Below are 18,598 nucleotides of genomic sequence, written 5' to 3'. Positions count from 1 at the left end.
CTCATGGCGGTACGTGGCCTCACATGAAGCAAGATGCATATCAGGGACTAAGCTGCATCCCAGGAACTGAGCAAAAGGTAGTTACCAAGGTCCCCAGGCTGCTTGTCTCAGGTCACCACGCTGCAGACAGGTCCCCCTGCTCCCCTGGAGCGAGCCGGGCTGGAGGGCTGGGCTCCGGGAGGGTGGGGGGCAGCCATGAATTTTAGTAGGGGAAAGCCAAGAAGGGGGGCAAAGGATGTTCTCGCAAACCCTGCCTTCCTGGGAAGGGCCTGCTGCCCAGAGGGCCGGGGCTCCCTGCAAGGCGGGCGGTGTCCAGCGCACCAGGGTTGCTGGGGGGGCAGGGGCGGGACTGGGAGAGGGTGGGGGCGGGGCTTGAGAGCGCGGGGGCGCCGGGGGCGGAGCCTAGTGGGCTGGGGGCGGGGCCCGCCCTGGCAGCAGGTGTGGGCTCAGCCCAGTTGCGTGATCCCTGCCCAGGACAGGAAGGGCAGATACTGACTTGGTGGGGGGAAAACAGGGTGGATCGCATCCGCCAGGGTGGGTTCTAGTCCGAGAAGAGGGATTTTGCCCAAGTCCTTGGGGTGCGTGGATCCTTTCTAGGAGGTGGGCTCACGGGAGCTGTAGCCCTGACCAGGACGGCTGGTCCAGGCCTGCCGCTGCTGGGGCCCTGCCCTTGGCACAGAGGCTGGAGGGATGGTGGGGGGTGGGTGGAGAGAAGCAGGAGGTGGTGGGTTCACTGACCAGGATACCTGGCCCCAGATGCCTGCACCCCAAGGGGCTGTGCCCCCTGATGGAGGGGAGCCTCAAAGGCCAGCAGGGAGGGCTCGGCTCCCCTTCCCTGCACTCTGGAGCCCCTGCAGCCTCTGTGCTCCTGCTGCCCTGACCTTGGCCTCAGACCCCGGTCAGCACTCAGTCTCGGGACAGTGCGGTCAGGGGGCTGCTGCCCCTCACCACTGGCCCTGCCTGAATGCAAGAAGGTGGACTTCGGGGCCTCCCAGGATCAGTTCCCAGCATTTCACAGAGCAGGTCTCGCTGGCCACGCAGGCGACGCCGCGATTTCACTGCAGCGCGATGGGGAGAGAGTGTTTGCAGGGCCGAGTCTCCTGTGCACGCCCGCGCCTCTGGGCTCCTCACCGCTCCCCTGGGGAGGCCACGCGTCCACCTCAGCCCAGGGGGCATCGAGGACGCGGCCCTGATGCCACTTTCCCAGGGCAGAGACACCCAGAGGCCTCGCGGGGCCGTGGCCACGGAAGCCCCCACACATCACCCGTGGGCCTTTCACCTGCGCAGAGCCAGCCTGGGTGCCTGGGGTGGGGGGGCTTCAGGGTATTTTCCCGACAAGTCTCATGGGGTCACTGGTCGCTGTCATGGTGGCCGCAGTGGGCAGAGGAGACTGTGCTCAGGGACTCAGGCCCTGGCTCAAGGAGCGTGGCCGTGAGGGAAGGTCCTGGGGCAGCCCTGAGAGAACCATCTCTTGCAGCCCCGGGCAGGACCCTGAAAACCAGCTCCCCAGTCTCACCCTGTGCGGGACTGAAGCACAGCCCACAATGAACCCCGCCTTCAGAGTGTCGCTGTGCTGGTGAAGGCAGGATGGGGGGGAATGGTGTCCCGGACAAGAAAGGAGGACGCATGGGGAGCCCCTTGCTGAAGCGAGGGACGGCCTGAGCGCCCCTCCATTTGGGGCGAGTGTGGGAGGTGAGGAAACCGGGTCTGTGCAGGCACCTGAGGGAACAGAGAGGCGCACCCAGAGAGAGAGCCTGGGGAGTTTGGGTGCAGGGGGAGGCGCACACTGGCAGGACCTTCTCCAGCAGCAGGAGAGTGGGGTGTCCTGGGGGTCCCCGCGGGGCTAGGGGCGCTCCTGTGCTCAGGCCTCTCCCCTGGAAGCTCAGCTCCTGCTGCCCAACCCCCCAGCTCATCTGTGGGGCCTCAGCTGTGTGCCCAGAGCCTGAAAGCTCATGATGTTACTGATGTGCAAACATCAGTGCAAGTATTGGGGGTGCTGGCAGAGACCCCTGACACTGCCCAGGGCACATGGCATTCCTGGGGCACAGCAGCACTGAGCTGGGGCTCACCCGGTTTCCTTCCCCCAACCATGGGGTCAGGCATTTGGGCCCAGGGGAGGATGGGGCGCAGGCTCCCCATTGAGGGGGTTTGCACCCAAGAACATGCATGTGTCACCTCGGCTGCCCACGACGCTGAGGACACAAGTTGTGTTTATTGTCCTGGACGGTAAAGGTCGTTGCTGGAAACGCCATCTGTACCATTGTGGACACAAAGATCCCTGACAGAGACGCCAACGTGCCCTCAGTCAGGAGGGAGAAACGTGTTGATTCCTGTGTCTGGACACACGAGTGACACGTGGAAAATTTTCTGGGAATATCAGAAATATCACGCTTCTCCCTTCCCTGGAGATGTCCTCGCTTTTCCTTCCTTCCGTGTCTTTAGCTGCCCGAGTACAGACTGATGTCTTTGTCCTGACCCTGCGTTCGTGTGGGTGATGTTGGGAAGCCACCTCCGTTGGAGACTGAGTTTAGGTCTGACTTCTCTGTCCAAAGGAGTGTGTGTGTGTGTGTGTGTGTGTGTGTCCTCTGCTTCTCAATTCATCTATATTTTATTTTTTAAATTTTATTATTTTAATTAATTTTTCTTTATTGTTAAGATTATGACTTAATTTTTTATTTAATTATTAAAAAATTTCTTGTTGTGTGTTTTAATTCCTGGAGCTACTTCCTAATTATCATTTTCATCTACTCACGGCGCACACCCGTCTTAACTGTCCATGTTGCCTACCCATGTGAACACCTGCGCTGAGCTTCCTGCAGCTGGGCCTCCCACCTGCCAGGCCAGGCACAGGTGTCTGCACCATCGGTGCACACGTGCGCGCGGGTCACCTAGCGCGCCGGCTGCCACATCCTTGAGGACAATGAGTCAGCAGAACTCCCAGACCTGGGCCCCTGTGGATGAGCTGGAAGTACCAAGTGACCTCAACAGTGAGCACCCCTGCTTAATATCTGGACAGTTGGGTGATCTGAAAAACCAATACCTAGGATTTCATCCTATCGGAACGTGCCATCTCTGCCTGCGCGCCGCACCTGGACCCCGTGTGTGGCGAGGAAGGGCCGTCAAGCAAGTCCTAGCTGGGGGGGAGGGTTTGGGTGCGGTCCTGGGAGGTGGGGGCGAGGCCTGACCTAGGGGCTCCATATGACCTGTAAACTTGACCTGGTGACCCTGATGTATGGGACCTGCTGCGTTCCAGGCGCGCCTACCAATCAGTGCCCTGAGAAGCTGAGGAGCAGTTGCTTAGAGGTTTGCGGGACAAAGAATTTTTTTTTTTAAAGAAAGCGCCCTCAGGGAGAGGTTCCAGGGGGTGCATGCACTGGACTTGGCGTTGGGTCCCCGGATTCCATGCTTGACAACGGCTTGGACTTAAGGTTGGAGGCGCTGTGCTTCGAGAACCATCGTCGGTAGCTGTCGCACCTGTCCATGGTGACCTCTCCTTTGCTCCACAAGCCCGCGTGGTTTAAATAGCTCAGGGCTCCTGGGGAGGGGGAATGGTTTGAACCCCAGAAATCCACCCGCATCCAGCCTCACCCTTTCTCCTCACCCAACACCCCTCCCCTTACATTCCCGTTCCCACCCAATTCCAGGCTCGGACCCTGGCCCTGCGGAGGACCTGCCCTGCCCACCCGAGGCTCCGCCCTGGCTCCGCCCCGCCCTGGCTCCGCCCCCAAGACAGCCCCGCCCCGAGAGGCTCCTCCCTCCCGAGAGGCTCCACCCCCACCGAGAGCCGCCCTCACCGGCCCACAGCATCAAGGCTCCCCCTCCCCAGCACAGGTAGCTGGTCATCAGGTAGTACACCTTCGGCTTTGGGTGCAGTGTCTCACATGTGATCACAAAGAATAGGAGACTGAGGATAATCAGGAAACCTGCAGGGAGGTGAGCTCAGAGATAGACACGTCTCTGGACAGGGACCCTGGGACCCAGAGAAAATGAAAAGACGGGTGATCTTCTCCCACCCCCCTTGCCAAGCGCATGCATATAAGCCGGGGAGAGAGAAAGAGAGCTACCCCCCAACACTCACCCCCCACCGAGAAGGCGAAGCAGAGCCCAGAGAAACATGGTGGGCTGGGGCAGCGACCCGGACAGAGAGCAGGAGATTGCGGTGCTGGGGAGAGCCCGGTCCCCAAGCTGGCACTTACCAATGCTGAGGCTCAGGAAACTGAAAATGGCATCCACTTTGTTAAGGCGGTGGAACATGCCATGGAAGGAGAGGCCCATGGTGGAGAGCAGGACCAGACTCAGGGCCATCACCAGCACCATGAAGCCGGTGCTCATGTGCAGGAGAACTGGGGGGAGGGGAGATGCACCAGGCCATTCCCAGATAGTTTCCAAGTTCACCCACCCTCCAGACACCCATGTGCCGCCTACAGACACCCCCCAAAGTTTGCCTATACTCACCCTCAAAATGACTCCCATTCTCAGTCCCAAAGTGACCCCCAGGCACCCATAAAGGCATCTCAAAATCATCCCCACTGACCAACAAGGCATCCCAATTCAGCCCCACTTACCCTTTAGTCCATCACCAGTGACCCGAATAATCCTTCCCCAAGGCCACCCCATAGATGACCCGAGGCATCCCCACTCACATCCTCAAGATCACCTCACAGAATCACCTCCATCAGTTCTAGAGTCACCCCCAGATGCTGCTCCTACTCCCAAAACATGTCTGACTCAGTATCACTCCCAGGCTGCCCTCAAGGTCATCCAAAACACTTCAGCCAGCACGCGCCATTTCCAAAGTCTCCCTCTCTGCTAAAATCTCTTCCATTCACACCCCAAGGTCCCTTCTTGCCCCTAACACCCCCAAACATCCACCAGAGTCACCCAATTCACAGCCCAAAACCTCACCAAATCACCTCCTTTATGTCCCAGACCGTGAGAAAAATACCCAAATCCCAGAAACCCAATGTTCCATAACCCCAACATACCCACTTGAAACTGATGTTTCTCCAATTTACATTTCAACTATGGCGGGAGGTTCCTCCCCTTCTGAGAATTACCACTCCCTTTAGTCCTTTTCCTACTTGGGCTGCTTCTCAGCAGGGCAAGACTGGTCAAATGAGCTGAGGCTCCATCTGCTCTGCACATGTCCCGCCCCAAACCAGAAACCCACAGATGTACAGAACAGCCGTGTGCTCTTGGGACCACATGATCCGGCTTGAAAGCTGACCCTGACAATGCTGGGGAGTGGGGAGGAGGTGCAAGGGGTGGGCTCAGAGGGAGTCATGTGATGCTGGTTGAGCCAATCATAGTGTCCCCAGACCCAGAACATGGTGATTGGCCCAAATATGGGCACATGATCAAAGCCAGCCAATCAAGTTCTGCCCTGGGACTTTGTCAAACTGCAGCTGTCAGGGATGAGCTCTTTCTTCCCTAGTCAAGGGCTTTATAAAGCTGGAGGTGAGTCCTGGGCTCAGCCCCAAGGAGGGCAGGAGAACTGAGAGAATGAACGTGAGAGGGGAAAACAGACAGGGAGGGAGAGGAGGAGACTTAAGAGGACTCTGCATCCCTGGCTCTCGTCATCTGGGCACTGCCCTCTCTGGGGTGGGTCGGAAGTGGACACTGGCTGCTCACCCCATTACACATTACCCCTCCTGGAGGCCCTGCCCTCCCACTGCTTCCAGCCCCTGGGCCCTGGCGATGCCACCTCCTCTCTTGGTCCTTCTGGCCTGGGGTGGAGCCGCTCCCCAGCCTTGCCATCCCCTGCTGGGCTTCTCGGCCCTTCGGGAAGCAGCCCTCCAGGTGCCTGTGTTTAGTCCCCTCTGCAGCACCTGCCCTGGGTGCTTGCCCTCCTGGGAGGCCGATGTCTGACTGTGTGGTATCCCAAGAGGAAGCCGACTCGGGCGGCCATGGAGCCACAGGAGCCGCATCTGAGGCCCTGGGAGCCCCGGGCTCGCTGACCTCATGGCTCTCCTCACTTAGGTGTGCGCTGACGCTCCTCACTCCAACTAGTTCAGGTGAGACTTCCCAACGACCCAAACCAGCAAAGAGCCAGTGAAGGGCCCTTCCCAGGTTGTCAGGGAGCACATATTCACCACTGTGTGTGCAGCACCCACCAAAATTGCAGCCAAGCACACGCACACACACACACAGAGCATTGGCTATTCACCAAAAGTCTTGAGGAAGAACTAACCAAACCTGAGAAGCAATCACCAAAGGTGGAGAAATCAAAATTTCTGCACCTTAAATAAATTAAAAACTTCATAGTCTGTATGTTATTTCTTTACACCCACCACGAGGCTTGGTACATTGGTAGCATTTAGTGAGTGAAGATTTACCTTTAAAAGAAAATCATGGGGGCCTCCCTGGTGACACAAGGGGTTAAGCACCACACTATGAAGCAATCTGCAGCCTCTGCAGCACAAGTTCAATCCCCAGCTGGCCAGGGAGCAACCCACATGGTGCAGCAGACCTCTCCTGTCTCCCCGCTGCTCCCCTCAGCAGTGGATTTCAGTACATCTGCCTGTTCTGCTCCCCACCCTGTCTCTGGTGGATCCTCTCACCCCCACACCTCTGGTCTACACCCCAGCTCTTATATGCACAGATAAATAAATCTTTTTTAAAAAAAAATTTAAAAGGCAAAGAGAGAGAATGATGGTGGTAAGTTTGGCAATCAAATCATGAGGTAGACTGGGTGTAGGTCAAGTAGGAGGCTTTCCCTCCCAGAAGCACTTGCAGCCTGTTTTACATATGCCCTATAGGCTCTCAGGAGAACCCCTCACAAGGTCCCATGAGACACCCAAGGTTTCCCTCACTGCCCTAATGATCTCCAGAGGCATCCCCCACCCCCAAAGCACCCACAGGCAGCGCAGGCTCCCACTCCCACTCACCCGTGACCCTGCCCAGGTGGGCACATTGGTACTTCCCGCAGTTGCTCCAGATGCTCACGTGGCCCATGTAGGGGGCCTCCAGGTAAGCCATTCGACCGTCCATCACACTGAGGCTCATCAGGGTCGCCAGGGTGCTGAAGACCAGAGCCCAGCCCCGCAGGACGAACTTGCGGTCTTTCTCCCAGGAGGAGGCTAGATTCACGGGGAAAGAACCGAGTTCTGGGGCCTGGATCCACCCCATCCCTCTGCTGCATCCAGCCCCCACCCACGCCACACCTCCTTCCCCACCCACTCCTGGCCTTCCTCACCCCACCCCACCCCCGTTCTCAAACCCCTTCCACCCAGCCCAGCCCCAACCCCAAATCATCTCTCTCTCTGTCCCCATCCTGCGGCCACCTTCACTTCATGTCCAGCAGCATCCGCGCCCATGTCAGCTACCGTGTTGTTCCTGTCCCAAGGTTCAAGCACCACCGCATCCCCAGCTCTGGCTCCAAGCACGTCCTCATTCCCATACATAACCTAGTCCCACCACCCCCATCCGCAGCCCTATTGGCAGCCCAGAGTGCCAACCCCATCCTCCAGGCCCCATTTGTCAAACTCCAGCTCCAGCTCATGCCCCATCCCCATCCTTGATGCAAATCCCAACTCAGGCATGGCGAAAACTTGCCCCGGGAGGCTGAGACCCACCGTGTAAGCCAGCAGCAGGGAGTATTTCAGAAACTGATGGTACAAATATAGAAATGACCCAAGCAGAGAAGTAAGATTTCAGAAAAATAAAGAAACTCCATGAGAAAAAATGTAAGGTGAAGAAAGAGAAGAGAGCAGAGACCCTACTCAAAGAAATAATAGCTGAGGATAATGATCAAGAGGGCAATTTATCGAGAAGGTTTAGCTCCCATCCATCCTTACACACCCAAAATAGGCCCACATAAATAAATGAAACAGCTCATAACCTATAGTGCTGCAGGGGGCCTTGATGCCCCAGCCAGATAAGACACTGGCAAGCAGCTAAGCTAAAGGGCCTCACACCGTGGGGCTGAAGATTTAACATGCCTTTATTTTTTGTTCTTGGTCATAAAAAGAGAAAAATTTATCAGAAAGTACATAGGCAATAAATTATATGCATCAGTGTACTGCAAATAAACGGCACGGAAAGTTATCTGTGTAGAAAATTAGTTATTAAACAATTTGGCCCACTTGACAATGGGAGACAATTTATTGTACATATCTGACAAGCAATCCAACACAACAATTATAGTAAATCCTTTTGCTTTTTTAGAAGCTTCATGGGAAAGTTTTTAAATGAAGTGAACTGTGTTAAGGAGTTTCTAGGTAAAAAAAGTTCTAATAGCTGAGTAGCAGCTGGTCTCCTCCGGCTGAAGGCCATATGAATAGAAGAGTCTTTTGATGCTTAGGCTTTAGGTGACAGGGATGTACTGGCGGCACCTAGTGTGATCCTCCACACTAATTGTTTCTGCTTTGCACATAATGATGTAATGTTTCTGCCTACTAAAAATAAATAAATAAAGACCTGCTGAGTCTCTCGGCAGAAGATTTTTACACCCCATCCAGTATCAGTGTCTCCTCAATCCCCTTCCCTTTAGCCCCTAACGTGTCGCCTAGGCCATCTCATCCTTTCAAGGAACCCCTGACACGACATTTTGCCGGAGGCTGGTCCCCGACACTATCACAACCCATGGACAGCAGCACAATAAGAGTAGTATGATGGCCATCTGCGCTCAGAAGACCAACCAATCAATCAATCAATCAATAACAATCAATCAGATTTTTTAAAATATTTTAGTTCTTTTTAAAGATTTATTTATTTATACAAGAACTGGGGTACAGGCCAGATGCTTGGGAGGGTGAGAGGGAGAGAGACAGAGCACGGGGAGCAGAACAGGCAGACTGATGAAACACACTGCTGAAGAGAGCAGCGGGTGAGACAGGAGAGGTCTGCCGCACCATGTGGGATTCTTGCCGGCCCGCCGGGATCAAACCCTCACTGCAAAGGCTGGGGACAGCTTCACAGTGCGGCGCTCAACCACCTATGCCACCAGGAAGGCCCACAATCAATCATATTTTAAGAAATAACAATAGATGGTCCCAGCGTACTACTTACATCAATGATAGATCATTCCAACCGAACATAAATGAGAACATAATGGTCTTAATTGAAGCAATAAATGAAAGGAATGAAAACACATCCTTTCACGTGCACACAGGACATCCCCAAGGGCAGATCTAAAGTGGTTTTGTACCTGAAAGAAACCACCCCTAAAACAAAAAGGCAACCTATGGGCGGGAGAGGATATTTGCATCTTACGTTCCCACAGGGGTTAATTTCTTTTAAAAAATATTTTTTATGTATTTATGCATATAAGAACTAGGGTACAGTCAAGAGGTGTGGGGGTGGGGGGTGTGTGAGAGGATTTCCCAGAGACAGAGTGGGGAACAGGACAGGTGGATTGACTGAAACACACTGCTGAGGGGAGCAGCGGGGAGACAGGAGAGGTCTGCTGCACCATGTGGGTAGCTCCCTGGCCGGGGATCGAACTCGTGCAGCAGTGGCTGCAGACAGCTTCATAGCTTGCATCTTAGCCCCTTGTGCCACCAGGGAAGCCCCCCACTGGGGTTAATTTCTAGCGGAGAATTTGTCCAACTCAACAACAAGAACCTGACCCGATAAAAAGTGAAAGCAGCATCCACCGTGGACATGTCTCCAGGGAACACATGCGGCTGGCCTGCGGGACACCGCTTAGTATCAGGGAGACACAAATCAAAACCACACTGAGATCCCACTTCACCTCTCTGGGAATGACCCCATATCAGGAAGCTCGGAGACGACGAACGTTGGTGGGATGTGGAGAACACTCACCAAGAGAACACTGCTCGGTTACTTGAGAAGATGAAATAGTGCCTTTGGGGGCTTCCCTGGTGGCGCAAGTAGTTAAGCACAGCACCATGAAGCTATCCACAGCCTCTGCAACACGAGTTCAATCCCCGGCTGGCCAGGGAGAAACCCACATGGCGCCGCAGACCTCTCCTGTCTACCCGTTGCCCCTCTTAGCAGTGTACTTTGGTCAATCTGCCTGTTCTGCCCCCCACTCTGTCTCTGGTGAATCCTCTCACCCCCTGCACCTCTGGCCTGTACCCCAGCTCTTGTATGCATAAATAAACCTTTAAAAAAAGAAATAGTGCCTTTTGGACCAAAGGGGATGACGCTGCATGAACTAAATCAGAAAGAAGATAGTTATTGCTAGATGGTTTCACTTGTTTGTGGAATATAAATGACCAGAGACAAATAGGTTACATTCCAAAAATTACAGTGGTGGCTGGCGGGGGTGGGGGAGACTGGAGTGGGACTGACGGAGGGAAGGTGATGGCTCTTTGGCGAGTGAAGCATGTGCGTAAAAGGAGGTGTGAAATTGTAGCCCCCAAATGACATAGTTATGTAGACAATTGGCACATCAATCAAGTTCGCCACGGCTTCATACACTCTTTGGGACGTCTGCACCCCTGCTATCTTAAGCCCTTCTCAAGCGGCAGCTGGGTCTGCTGAGCCCAGATTGGGGATCTTTGGAAGCAGAGTCCCTGAGGTCTCAGGCAATGTGAAGAGAGACCGAGGACGCAGGTGAGCAGGAGAGGGGTGGACTCCAGAAAGGAATCCAAGGGTGAAGTTGATTCAGAGACACCTGGGCAAGGAGTGGGATGGAGGCAGGTAGGACGAGCAAATCATCAATCCGGACCTCGAGAAACTGCAGGCACTGAACTCAGAGAGGCTGGTGACCCACCCCAACCCACCCCTACCCTGTCCTGAACCTCTCAGACTCAGTCATGACCTGTTCTTGACAGTCTTGACCCTGACCACACCCCACGCTGACCTCACCCCCACCCAGCCCAAGCCCCATGACACTCACAAGTGTCTGAGGCCACCGCTGACATCCTAACCTCCTAGAACCCCTCCAACTGCCATAGAACCTCTCCCCACCCCTAGCTGCTGGTGAGACAGAAGAATCGAGGCCTTTCTGTGGACAGTTCAAGAGACCAAGAAACACAGAAGCAGAGGAAGAGAGATCTAAAGGCCAAGGGGCAGCGCCTGGACCCCAGAGAGACCTATGGACTTCTAAGTGGCCGTAGGCATGCCTGGAGAGAGGGGCTGAGGCAGTTGGCTGGCTGCTGAGTGCATCTGGGGACTGACCATCCCCTGTATCTCCATATGTCCCAGACACCCCAACCCAGCCATGAGCATGCCCAGCCTGGTTTCCTTCCAGCAGCTCCCAAGAACACTCAAGACCAGGTCCAAGACCCTTTGTCAGTTACCAACAGGACCCAAGATCCTCCACCCATTAACTACAGTAGCCAGGTGAATTTCCAAGACCCTCCACCAGCCAACGAACACCAGATCAGTGCCCAGGATGCACCGCCCAGCTCCCGCAGTCACCGGGTCAGTTTCCAAGGCCCCCTACACACCAACAACCACAGGGTCAGTACCCAGGACACACAGCCCAGCTTCCACAGTCGCCGGGTTAGTTTCCAAGACCCCCTACACGCCAACAACCATGGGGTCAGTACCCAGGACACACCGCCCGGCTCCCACAGTCACCGGGTCAGTTTCCAAGGCCCCCTACGCGGGAACGACCGCAGGGTCAGTACCCAAGACATACTGCCCGGCTCTCACAGTCGCCGGGTCAGTTTCCAATCCTCCCTCGCCACTATCCACGGTCATCAATTCGGTACCCCAGGCCCTCCGCCAGCCACTGACCGCCGGCTCAGTGCGCAGGACACACAGCCCAGCACCCAGAGCCGTCGGGTCAGTTTCCAAACTTACCAGCCCATTACCCACAGTCATCGAGTCAGCATCCCAGGCCCTCTGCTGGTCAACAGTCACCAGGTCAGCGCCGAGGACACAAGATCTGTCACCCAGAGTCCTCGGGGCAGTATCCAAGGGTCTGCGTCCATTACCCAGAGCCCTTGGGTCAGCATCCAAGGCCCCTCGCCAGCTAGCAGTTACCACATCAGTATCCAAAATACTCCGCCAACTAAAGGTCGCAAATTCAGCTCTGAGGACATGCTGTCCCCTATCCAAAGTTGTCAGGTCAGTTTCCAAGACATATCTTCAGTTATCGACGGTCTCCAGTCCAGTTCCCAGAAGGTCTCGCCGATTTTCCAAGCTCGCCTTCTCTCCCTCACCGACACAGAGTCAACTGCCCACAGCAGTGAAGTCAGCACCAAAGGCCAACAGCCGACACCTCGGGGCTCCCATTCAAGCCTCCCACACACTGTATCCCCGCTCCAGTCCACAGCCAGAGTCTCTGCCCTGTTAACTCTGAGGCCCAGTACCAAAAGCGACGAAACATTGATCAGCACTTCCCAGAAGGTTTCCAAAGCCTCTGTGGGCATTTCCCAGCTTGACCAGAGTGATCCAGACAGCACCCACAGCTTACCACCCGTCATCAGCAGAGAGGGCGCTCCGTTCAGGTGAGAGGTGAGGTTCCGGGCAGTAGATGGGGTTCTGGGCTAGAATCCTGGGGGAAGGGCCAAAGTCATAGGGCAGAGACCAGAGCACAGCCAGTATGGCAGAGACTGGAAATGGTGTTCCCGGGAATAGGGCCGGGATCTGCTGCCCGCCACTATCAAACAGCCAATAGGCAGAGCCAGGAATGGAATCCAGAAGCGGTTTTATTCTTCACATTGCGGGCCATCGAACAGAGAGAATGGAAGGACTGTTCTGCCATCTCATCTCGAATTGGCCTTTTTTTTTAAATTTTTTTAAAAGATGTATTTATTTATGCATGCAAGAACTGGGGTACAGGCCAGAGGTGTGGGGGGTTGAGAAGATTCACCAGAGACAGAGCAGGGAGCAGAACAAGCAGACTGACTGAAATACACTGCTGAGGGGAGCAGCGGGGAGACAGGAGAGGCCTGCCATGCCATGTGGGTAGCTCCCTGACCGGCTGGGGATTGAACTCATGCTGCAGAGGCTGTGGATAGCTTCACAGGTTGAGTCTTAACCTCTTGTGCCACCAGGGAGGCCCCTTGAGCTGGCCTTTTTATAAAGAGTTAAACAACGGCAGTTTTTCATAAGCAAGCAGCCGGTCAGAACAGCCCGACGTGGCTGATGCTCTTGGTATGAGTCACGTTCAGCCCCAGCGTTTGTTAACAGCTTCTGAGTTTCCTCGACCCTGGTGCATCTGATGGCGTCAAGGTCTAGCACTCACTGGGGCATCTCCCGGACAGGAGTCTCCATTTCAAAGCAAGAGCTTTAGTTTGATGAATACAGATGACTAGCCAGACAGTGAGCCCGTGCGGCCCGGGCCAGGTGTGCAGTTTCCAGGACTAGGTTAGGTGCCCTTTCTTCCCTCCCTGGCCCCCATCAGTTGGACTTATGGGCATGGAAACCCCAAGTTTGAACCTAGAAGGCAGGACCTGGGAAATCTGGGCACGAAGGACAGACATAGGGAAGATAAAGTCTGGAGCTCCTGGTGCTGGGGGGCCTCAGTCTGACATGGTGGTGTGTGATCTGCTGCAGGTCTTGGTACGAGAGTAGACGCCATTCTCAGCTGTCCATAGGCTGGCGGTTGCTACACGAGGCCAAGAAGATCAGCCACAAGATCAGCCTGGCACTGGGCCTGGCTGGCATAGTGGTCATTGGCCTCATCTGTCTGGGCCAGCCCTGGCTCCATTTCCAGGTGCCACTGAGGCCTCCTGGCCACGCTGCTGGTCCCCTGACCTTCCACATCACCACTATGTTCTATGTGCGGTGTCCCGACGTCTCCTGTATGCATGAATTCGACAAAAATGCTTGTAAGGCTGCTCCGTATCTCCATTCCTGGTGCTCCTGGCTGTTCTTTGTCCTAGGGATCCCTTTCTGCCTTCCCAGCGATGGCCCTTTCTGCCCCAGGACCAGCGGTGTGATCCCTTCCCTCACCATCTTAACCCTGCAGCTGTACCTGATATTAGCTCTGTCACCTGACATTAGCTTTTATCATGTCAAGCTGGCTCCTCAATGCCTGCCCCACCTCTCGCTGCCCAAGAACCTGTCCTCACTGCTCTAGAGATGTCTCCCCAATGCCTGCCCCGCCACCCCTTCTCTAGAGCCCATTTACAATGTTCTTAAAATGAGGATGAAGAATTTGGAGGGGAGGGTATAAGAGTAGGCCCACACTCGCTGAGCCCCTCCCCCATGCTGGGGCCTGAGGGCCTGTCTTGGCATTCCCGGTTCTCTTCCTTTCCCAGACTTGCTGGACTTTGCCTGGGCCTTCTTCCTCATTGCCAGCATCTCCAGCTTATGCCTCTGCAGCCTGCTCCTACACATCATGTTCTTCACCAGCTCCAACCTGCCCGTGCTGGACTTCTCCAACACCATCTTCAGCTTCTTGGCAGGCACGGCGCTGTGCCCCCACGTCAGGAACCTCGCCCAGCGCCCCTGGTGACCCCCAGCCCATTCCCGCCACACCCAGTTTCATCCCCAGTCTCCCCTTCACCCCAATCCCAACCCTACCCCATCATCTCCAGGCAAGTGAAAAATATCAACTGCCAACCCCAGCTCTGACAACAGCTTCCACCGCACCTCTCATCTGCAACCACCAACAAATCTCTGCTCCACCCACATTCCCTCCCATGATGCACCTTCCCCGCCCCCACTCCCCCACCCTCCCACTGAATTCTATTTGCTCTCCAGTCTCCAAATCTTCTCCATTAGCATCCCCCAGCCCCGCTGATCTCAATCGCCAACTCAGCCCCATGCCTGACCATCCTCAACGCAAGCTCCAGACCCAACCCAGCCTTGTCACTTGTCACCTAAGTTCAAATTCAATGCCACTCCATCTCTGACCCCACCTTCTTCTCAATCCCCTCATGCCCAAACACCACTGCAACCCACTCCATCACCAGAGAACATTACATTCAAACTCCACCCAACCCATCCCCAGTCTCCCTCATGCCCAACCACACTCCGTCCCCAACACCAGCCTCAACATCAACCTCCATTCTTATCGCTGACTTCAACCTCTACCCAATGCCCAACCCCATTTCCAGCTCCCACCCCACCCCAGATCCTGTCTCTGCAAGCCCAGCGGCTCTGTGATTTTGTTCAGACTGAGCCACGGTTTTCTCATCTGTGAGAAAGGGAGAAACTGTCCTCTCACGTGGAGATCTAGTGAAGATTGAATGGAATTGTCCTTACTTCACAGGAGCTGTTTAACTTGCACGAACTCCTACCGTAATCATGCTCCCACCCCCAGCTAATAAGTCCAAATTGATATTCTGATTAGAATCCTTTAGCTGCCCATTTGAATGCTAACCCCACATTTTATTCATTTTTTTAAAGATTTATTTTATTTATATATGCGTACAAGAGCTGGGGTGTAGGCCAGAGGTGCAGGGAGGTGGTGAGAAGATTCACCAGAGACTGAATGGGGAGCAGAACAGGCAGATCTACTGAAATCCACTGCTGAGGGAGCAGCTGGGAGACAGGAGAGGTCTCTGCGCCATGTGGGTCAGCTCCCTGGTCGGGGATAGGACTCGTGCTGCAATCATTGGAAATAGCTTGATAGTGCTGAGACTTTAACCCCTGTGCCACCAGGGAGGCCCGCCAAGCCCATATTTTAAAGGGAGGGACTTTATTTTTTTTAAAAGATTTATTTATTTATACAAGAACTGGGGTACAGGCCAGATGTGCGGGAGGGTGAAAGGATCCACCAGAGACACAGCGGGGAACAGAACAGGCAGACCGACCGAAATACATTGCTGAGGGGAGCAGCAGGCTAGACAGGAGAGGCCTGTTGTGCCGCGGTGTGGGTCACCTCCCTGGCCGGGATTGAACTCCTGCGGCAGTGGTTGGAGATATCTTGATAGCGCTGACTTTAACCCCTGCACCACCAGGGAGGCCAGCCAACCCCACATTTTAAAGGCGGGGGGACTTTAATTTGGAGGTGAAGGCTATTCCATCTTATAGTAACTGATCAGGACTGTCAGTTGTGGCAGGCAGACAGTCTGAGAATGATAGTGAGGCCCAACGCAGACCACGCCCAGTTTCCTGTTGCCTTGCTCATCAGCGTTAGCCCTCTGGTTTGTTGGTATCAAAGGCAGAAAACACCTTGTTATGCATCTAAAATAGCACACTTCCCTACAAGACAGTGACTTCTGTCCATTGCCTTCTTTAGTTAAACAGAAAAGAAAAGTACCTCCTGTTTTTCAATAACATTAAAAAAAAAAAAAACCCAGTACCCCACTATCTGAAAGAAAACAGGTCTTTTCCTTTGCACAAATTACCTTACGTTTGGGTCACTTCAAAATAAAGTTAAAATCCCCAGAGTGACTGCTTGATCCACTACTTCAGAAGGCCCAAAATAAAGACTCGCTGTGATAATAATAGATCTCAACTGCTGAGGACTCACGACACGCCAGGGAGCGTGGGTCTACGACTCTGCGTGAACAGATGAGGAAAGCCAGGCCCAGGGAGATGGAGTGACTGCCATGGGGTGCAGGCAGTGGTGGGCCAAGCTCTGGTCTGTGGCCCTACACCCTGAGGCTGTGGGACAGCACCATTCCCAAGCCTTGCACTTCCAGTGCCCTTGACCTTGAACTTACCGGAACACCATCTTCCCATTGTGAGCTGAAGTAATGGGAGGGGAAAGTAAGGAGAAGATAAGAAGCAGCATCTGGCCATGCAGCTGGTGGACAGGGTCCTTGCCCCCCCAAAACCCGATGCCTGGCCTCCTAACACCTGTATTCACGCAGGGACCAGCATGATGTTGGGAATCCTGTTCTACCTAATGCAGGCTCAGCAGTTCCTGCAGGAGGGCATGACCTACAAGCTGGGGAACAGCTTCTACCTCACATGGATTGGCATCTTCTTCTTCCTGATGACTGGTCTGGCCTGGTGCAGGGATGGGCCGGGCAGGGGTGCAGGGAGGCAAATGGGGCTGGGGTCGGACTGAGAAGTCGGAGGTGAGGCCGGGCCAGGAGGATTTAGACTGGAGAGGGGTTTAGATTGGAGTTTGAACATGGAGGTGGGGAAAAAAGCAGGGGAAAGGGAAGAGTTTGGGTTGCCCCTGGCCAGGAGGCTGGGGTCAGGGTTGGGTTGGTAAACTCTGCTTTTCACCACCTCTGCTCTCTCCTGCTGCAGGTATCCTTTCCTACTTGAACTACACAAACTTCTGGTCTGTCCTGGCACTCCCCGGACTCGTCTGGACTTGAGAACAACGCAGTCTCTGGCCTGCTCCCGCAGCTCTGTGCCCAGCGCCTGACAAGCCCCCACGGGCACCAAGAACATGGTCCTTTTTTAGTCCCTCTGAATCCCCCTAGCCCAGATGAATAATCTGTATTTGTAAATAATCTGCATTTTTTTCTCCCAGAATATTCTTTTAGCTCAGGGCCTTGTATAAGTGTTCAATGAAACCGGCATCCCTCGCTGGGACCATCTCTCGGGCCTCCTGGGGTAGCGGGATGAGTGAGGGAATCGAGGGGACAGACAGGCTGAAGGGCAGCAGGTCGATGGTTTCTGCCACCGAGACAAATGATGCTGGAGACTGGTCGATTTCCCCCAAGCCCTTTGGGCTCCATCTTTTATTTTTGTCACCGTCAGTAATATTCCCTTCCCAGGGAGAATTCTCCCTGCACCCACACTTCACCTCCTGGCCTCACCAGCAATGCTGGCCACCATCTCCTCTTTCTTCTCCCCAGTCCTCCAACACAAAGCTCTTCTGTAAAAATTTTTTAAATTACAGTTGACTCTTGAAGAAGGTGGGATTTAGGAGTCTCCACGCCACCAGGAAAACAATGGGCAGAGGGACCCTCCAGGAGCCTCACAAGAGGCCACTGCTTCCGAGCGCTCTCCTTATGTGCCCCTGCCGGAGACACTTGAAGAGTCACCTGGAGAATCTGGAACCCTCCCTTTTCAGATGACACTGTAACAGAAGCATCTCTTTACCCATTGTGTGTGTGTGTGTGTGTGTGTGTGTGTGCGCGCGCTGTGTCCATAAAGTAAAAAAAAGGGCCCACACCAGACCGACAGTGGTCACCTATAGTGACTGAGTTTAGAAAAATTTCGTTTTTTAATCTGGAAAAAAAGCTTAACAATTACGCCACTACAAAGACACCAAGACATCTTAGCAACAGTCCAAATGCCCAGGTTTTAGGTCCTACAAAGTCCGGGTGAGCCCCAAACCCAATTCTCCAGCCCCAGTTCCCCCAAACCCGGGAATCCAAGCCCCAGCCTTCCCCGCCCTGGGACTCAGGAGCCTGGATCCTCGGTCCCTCCCTCCGACACTGGGGTCCAGCCCCCCAGCCCCATCTTTTCCCGAACGCCGGAATCTGACCTCAGACGTCGGAACCTGCTGCCCCTTTCTCCCCCAGACCCCCAGCCCCGCCTTCCCGGCCCCCTGCAGTACCCGCGCCCCTCAAATTCAGGGCCTGGCCGGGGTACACACCGGTTCCCTGTCAATCTCCGCCTGGCACCGCCTCCCACTCCGCGGCGGTCACGTGGTCTGGGCGGGGTCAGCCGCTGCAGCCCCAGTGCGCGCCCCCCCGGCGCGCAGGCGGTAGCGAACGCCTCCCCTCGCGGCTCCGCCCACACCCGGGGTCCTTCCTCTCCACGGCGAGCCTTGGGTGCTGCCCGGAAACTTGCCTGACGCGCACGAAATAATGTGCCCCGCAATTTCCTTATTCCTTCTTCTTTCCCTCCAAGAACAACGTCTCTTCGTCTA

At 54.8% G+C, this 18,598-nt stretch overlaps 2 protein-coding genes across 4 annotated transcripts; one reads left to right on the top strand and one right to left on the bottom strand.

Annotated features, from left to right (window-relative positions):
• Positions 1–3,240: 3,240 nt before the first annotated feature.
• LOC119249669 (uncharacterized) lies at positions 3,241–12,374 on the bottom strand. Of its 2 annotated transcripts, none has more exons than XM_037517129.2 (5): positions 12,335–12,374; positions 6,888–7,079; positions 4,197–4,343; positions 3,795–3,923; positions 3,241–3,535 (listed from the first exon to the last, which is right to left on the bottom strand). In XM_037517129.2, exons 1-5 carry the CDS (start codon positions 12,342–12,344, stop codon positions 3,345–3,347), a joined length of 669 nt encoding a protein of 222 aa, XP_037373026.1. In that variant the 5' UTR covers positions 12,345–12,374; the 3' UTR covers positions 3,241–3,344. The 2 variants fall into 2 exon arrangements, with proteins under 2 accessions (XP_037373026.1, XP_037373025.1); XM_037517128.1 differs by lacking the exon at positions 12,335–12,374 and adding an exon at positions 10,808–10,839.
• Positions 10,863–17,298, top strand: LOC119249623 (uncharacterized). 2 transcript variants are annotated; one of them, XM_054697327.1, is made up of 5 exons: positions 10,863–12,368; positions 13,420–13,694; positions 14,127–14,273; positions 16,673–16,763; positions 17,020–17,298. In XM_054697327.1, exons 1-5 carry the CDS (start codon positions 11,107–11,109, stop codon positions 17,138–17,140), a joined length of 1,896 nt encoding a protein of 631 aa, XP_054553302.1. In that variant the 5' UTR covers positions 10,863–11,106; the 3' UTR covers positions 17,141–17,298. The 2 variants fall into 2 exon arrangements, with proteins under 2 accessions (XP_054553302.1, XP_037372957.1); XM_037517060.2 differs by having other exon boundaries at positions 16,632–16,763; positions 17,020–17,138.
• Positions 17,299–18,598: the final 1,300 nt, after the last annotated feature.

Source organism: Talpa occidentalis, unplaced genomic scaffold, assembly GCF_014898055.3.
Source record: "Talpa occidentalis isolate TD23 unplaced genomic scaffold, MPIMG_talOcc4v2.1 talOcc4.17, whole genome shotgun sequence".
In the NCBI taxonomy this organism is placed as follows: Eukaryota; Metazoa; Chordata; class Mammalia; order Eulipotyphla; family Talpidae; genus Talpa; species Talpa occidentalis.
This window is presented reverse-complemented; position numbering and strand designations above follow the sequence as displayed.

Excerpts from the sequence above, each read along its gene's own strand:
- LOC119249669 (XM_037517128.1), bottom strand. The coding sequence starts at position 10,832 with ATGTCAGCGGTGGCCTCAGACACTT. Across the intron at positions 4,344-6,887 it reads CCACCTGGGCAGGGTCACGG|TTCTCCTGCACATGAGCACC; the intron begins GTGAGTGGGAGT and ends CCCTCCCCCCAG. Across the intron at positions 3,924-4,196 it reads TTTCCTGAGCCTCAGCATTG|GTTTCCTGATTATCCTCAGT; the intron begins GTAAGTGCCAGC and ends ACCTCCCTGCAG.
- LOC119249623 (XM_054697327.1), top strand. The coding sequence starts at position 11,107 with ATGTCCCAGACACCCCAACCCAGCCATGAGCATGCCCAGCCTGGTTTC. Across the intron at positions 12,369-13,419 it reads AGAGAGGGCGCTCCGTTCAG|GTCTTGGTACGAGAGTAGAC; the intron begins GTGAGAGGTGAG and ends GATCTGCTGCAG. Across the intron at positions 14,274-16,672 it reads CATCTTCAGCTTCTTGGCAG|GCTCAGCAGTTCCTGCAGGA; the intron begins GCACGGCGCTGT and ends TACCTAATGCAG.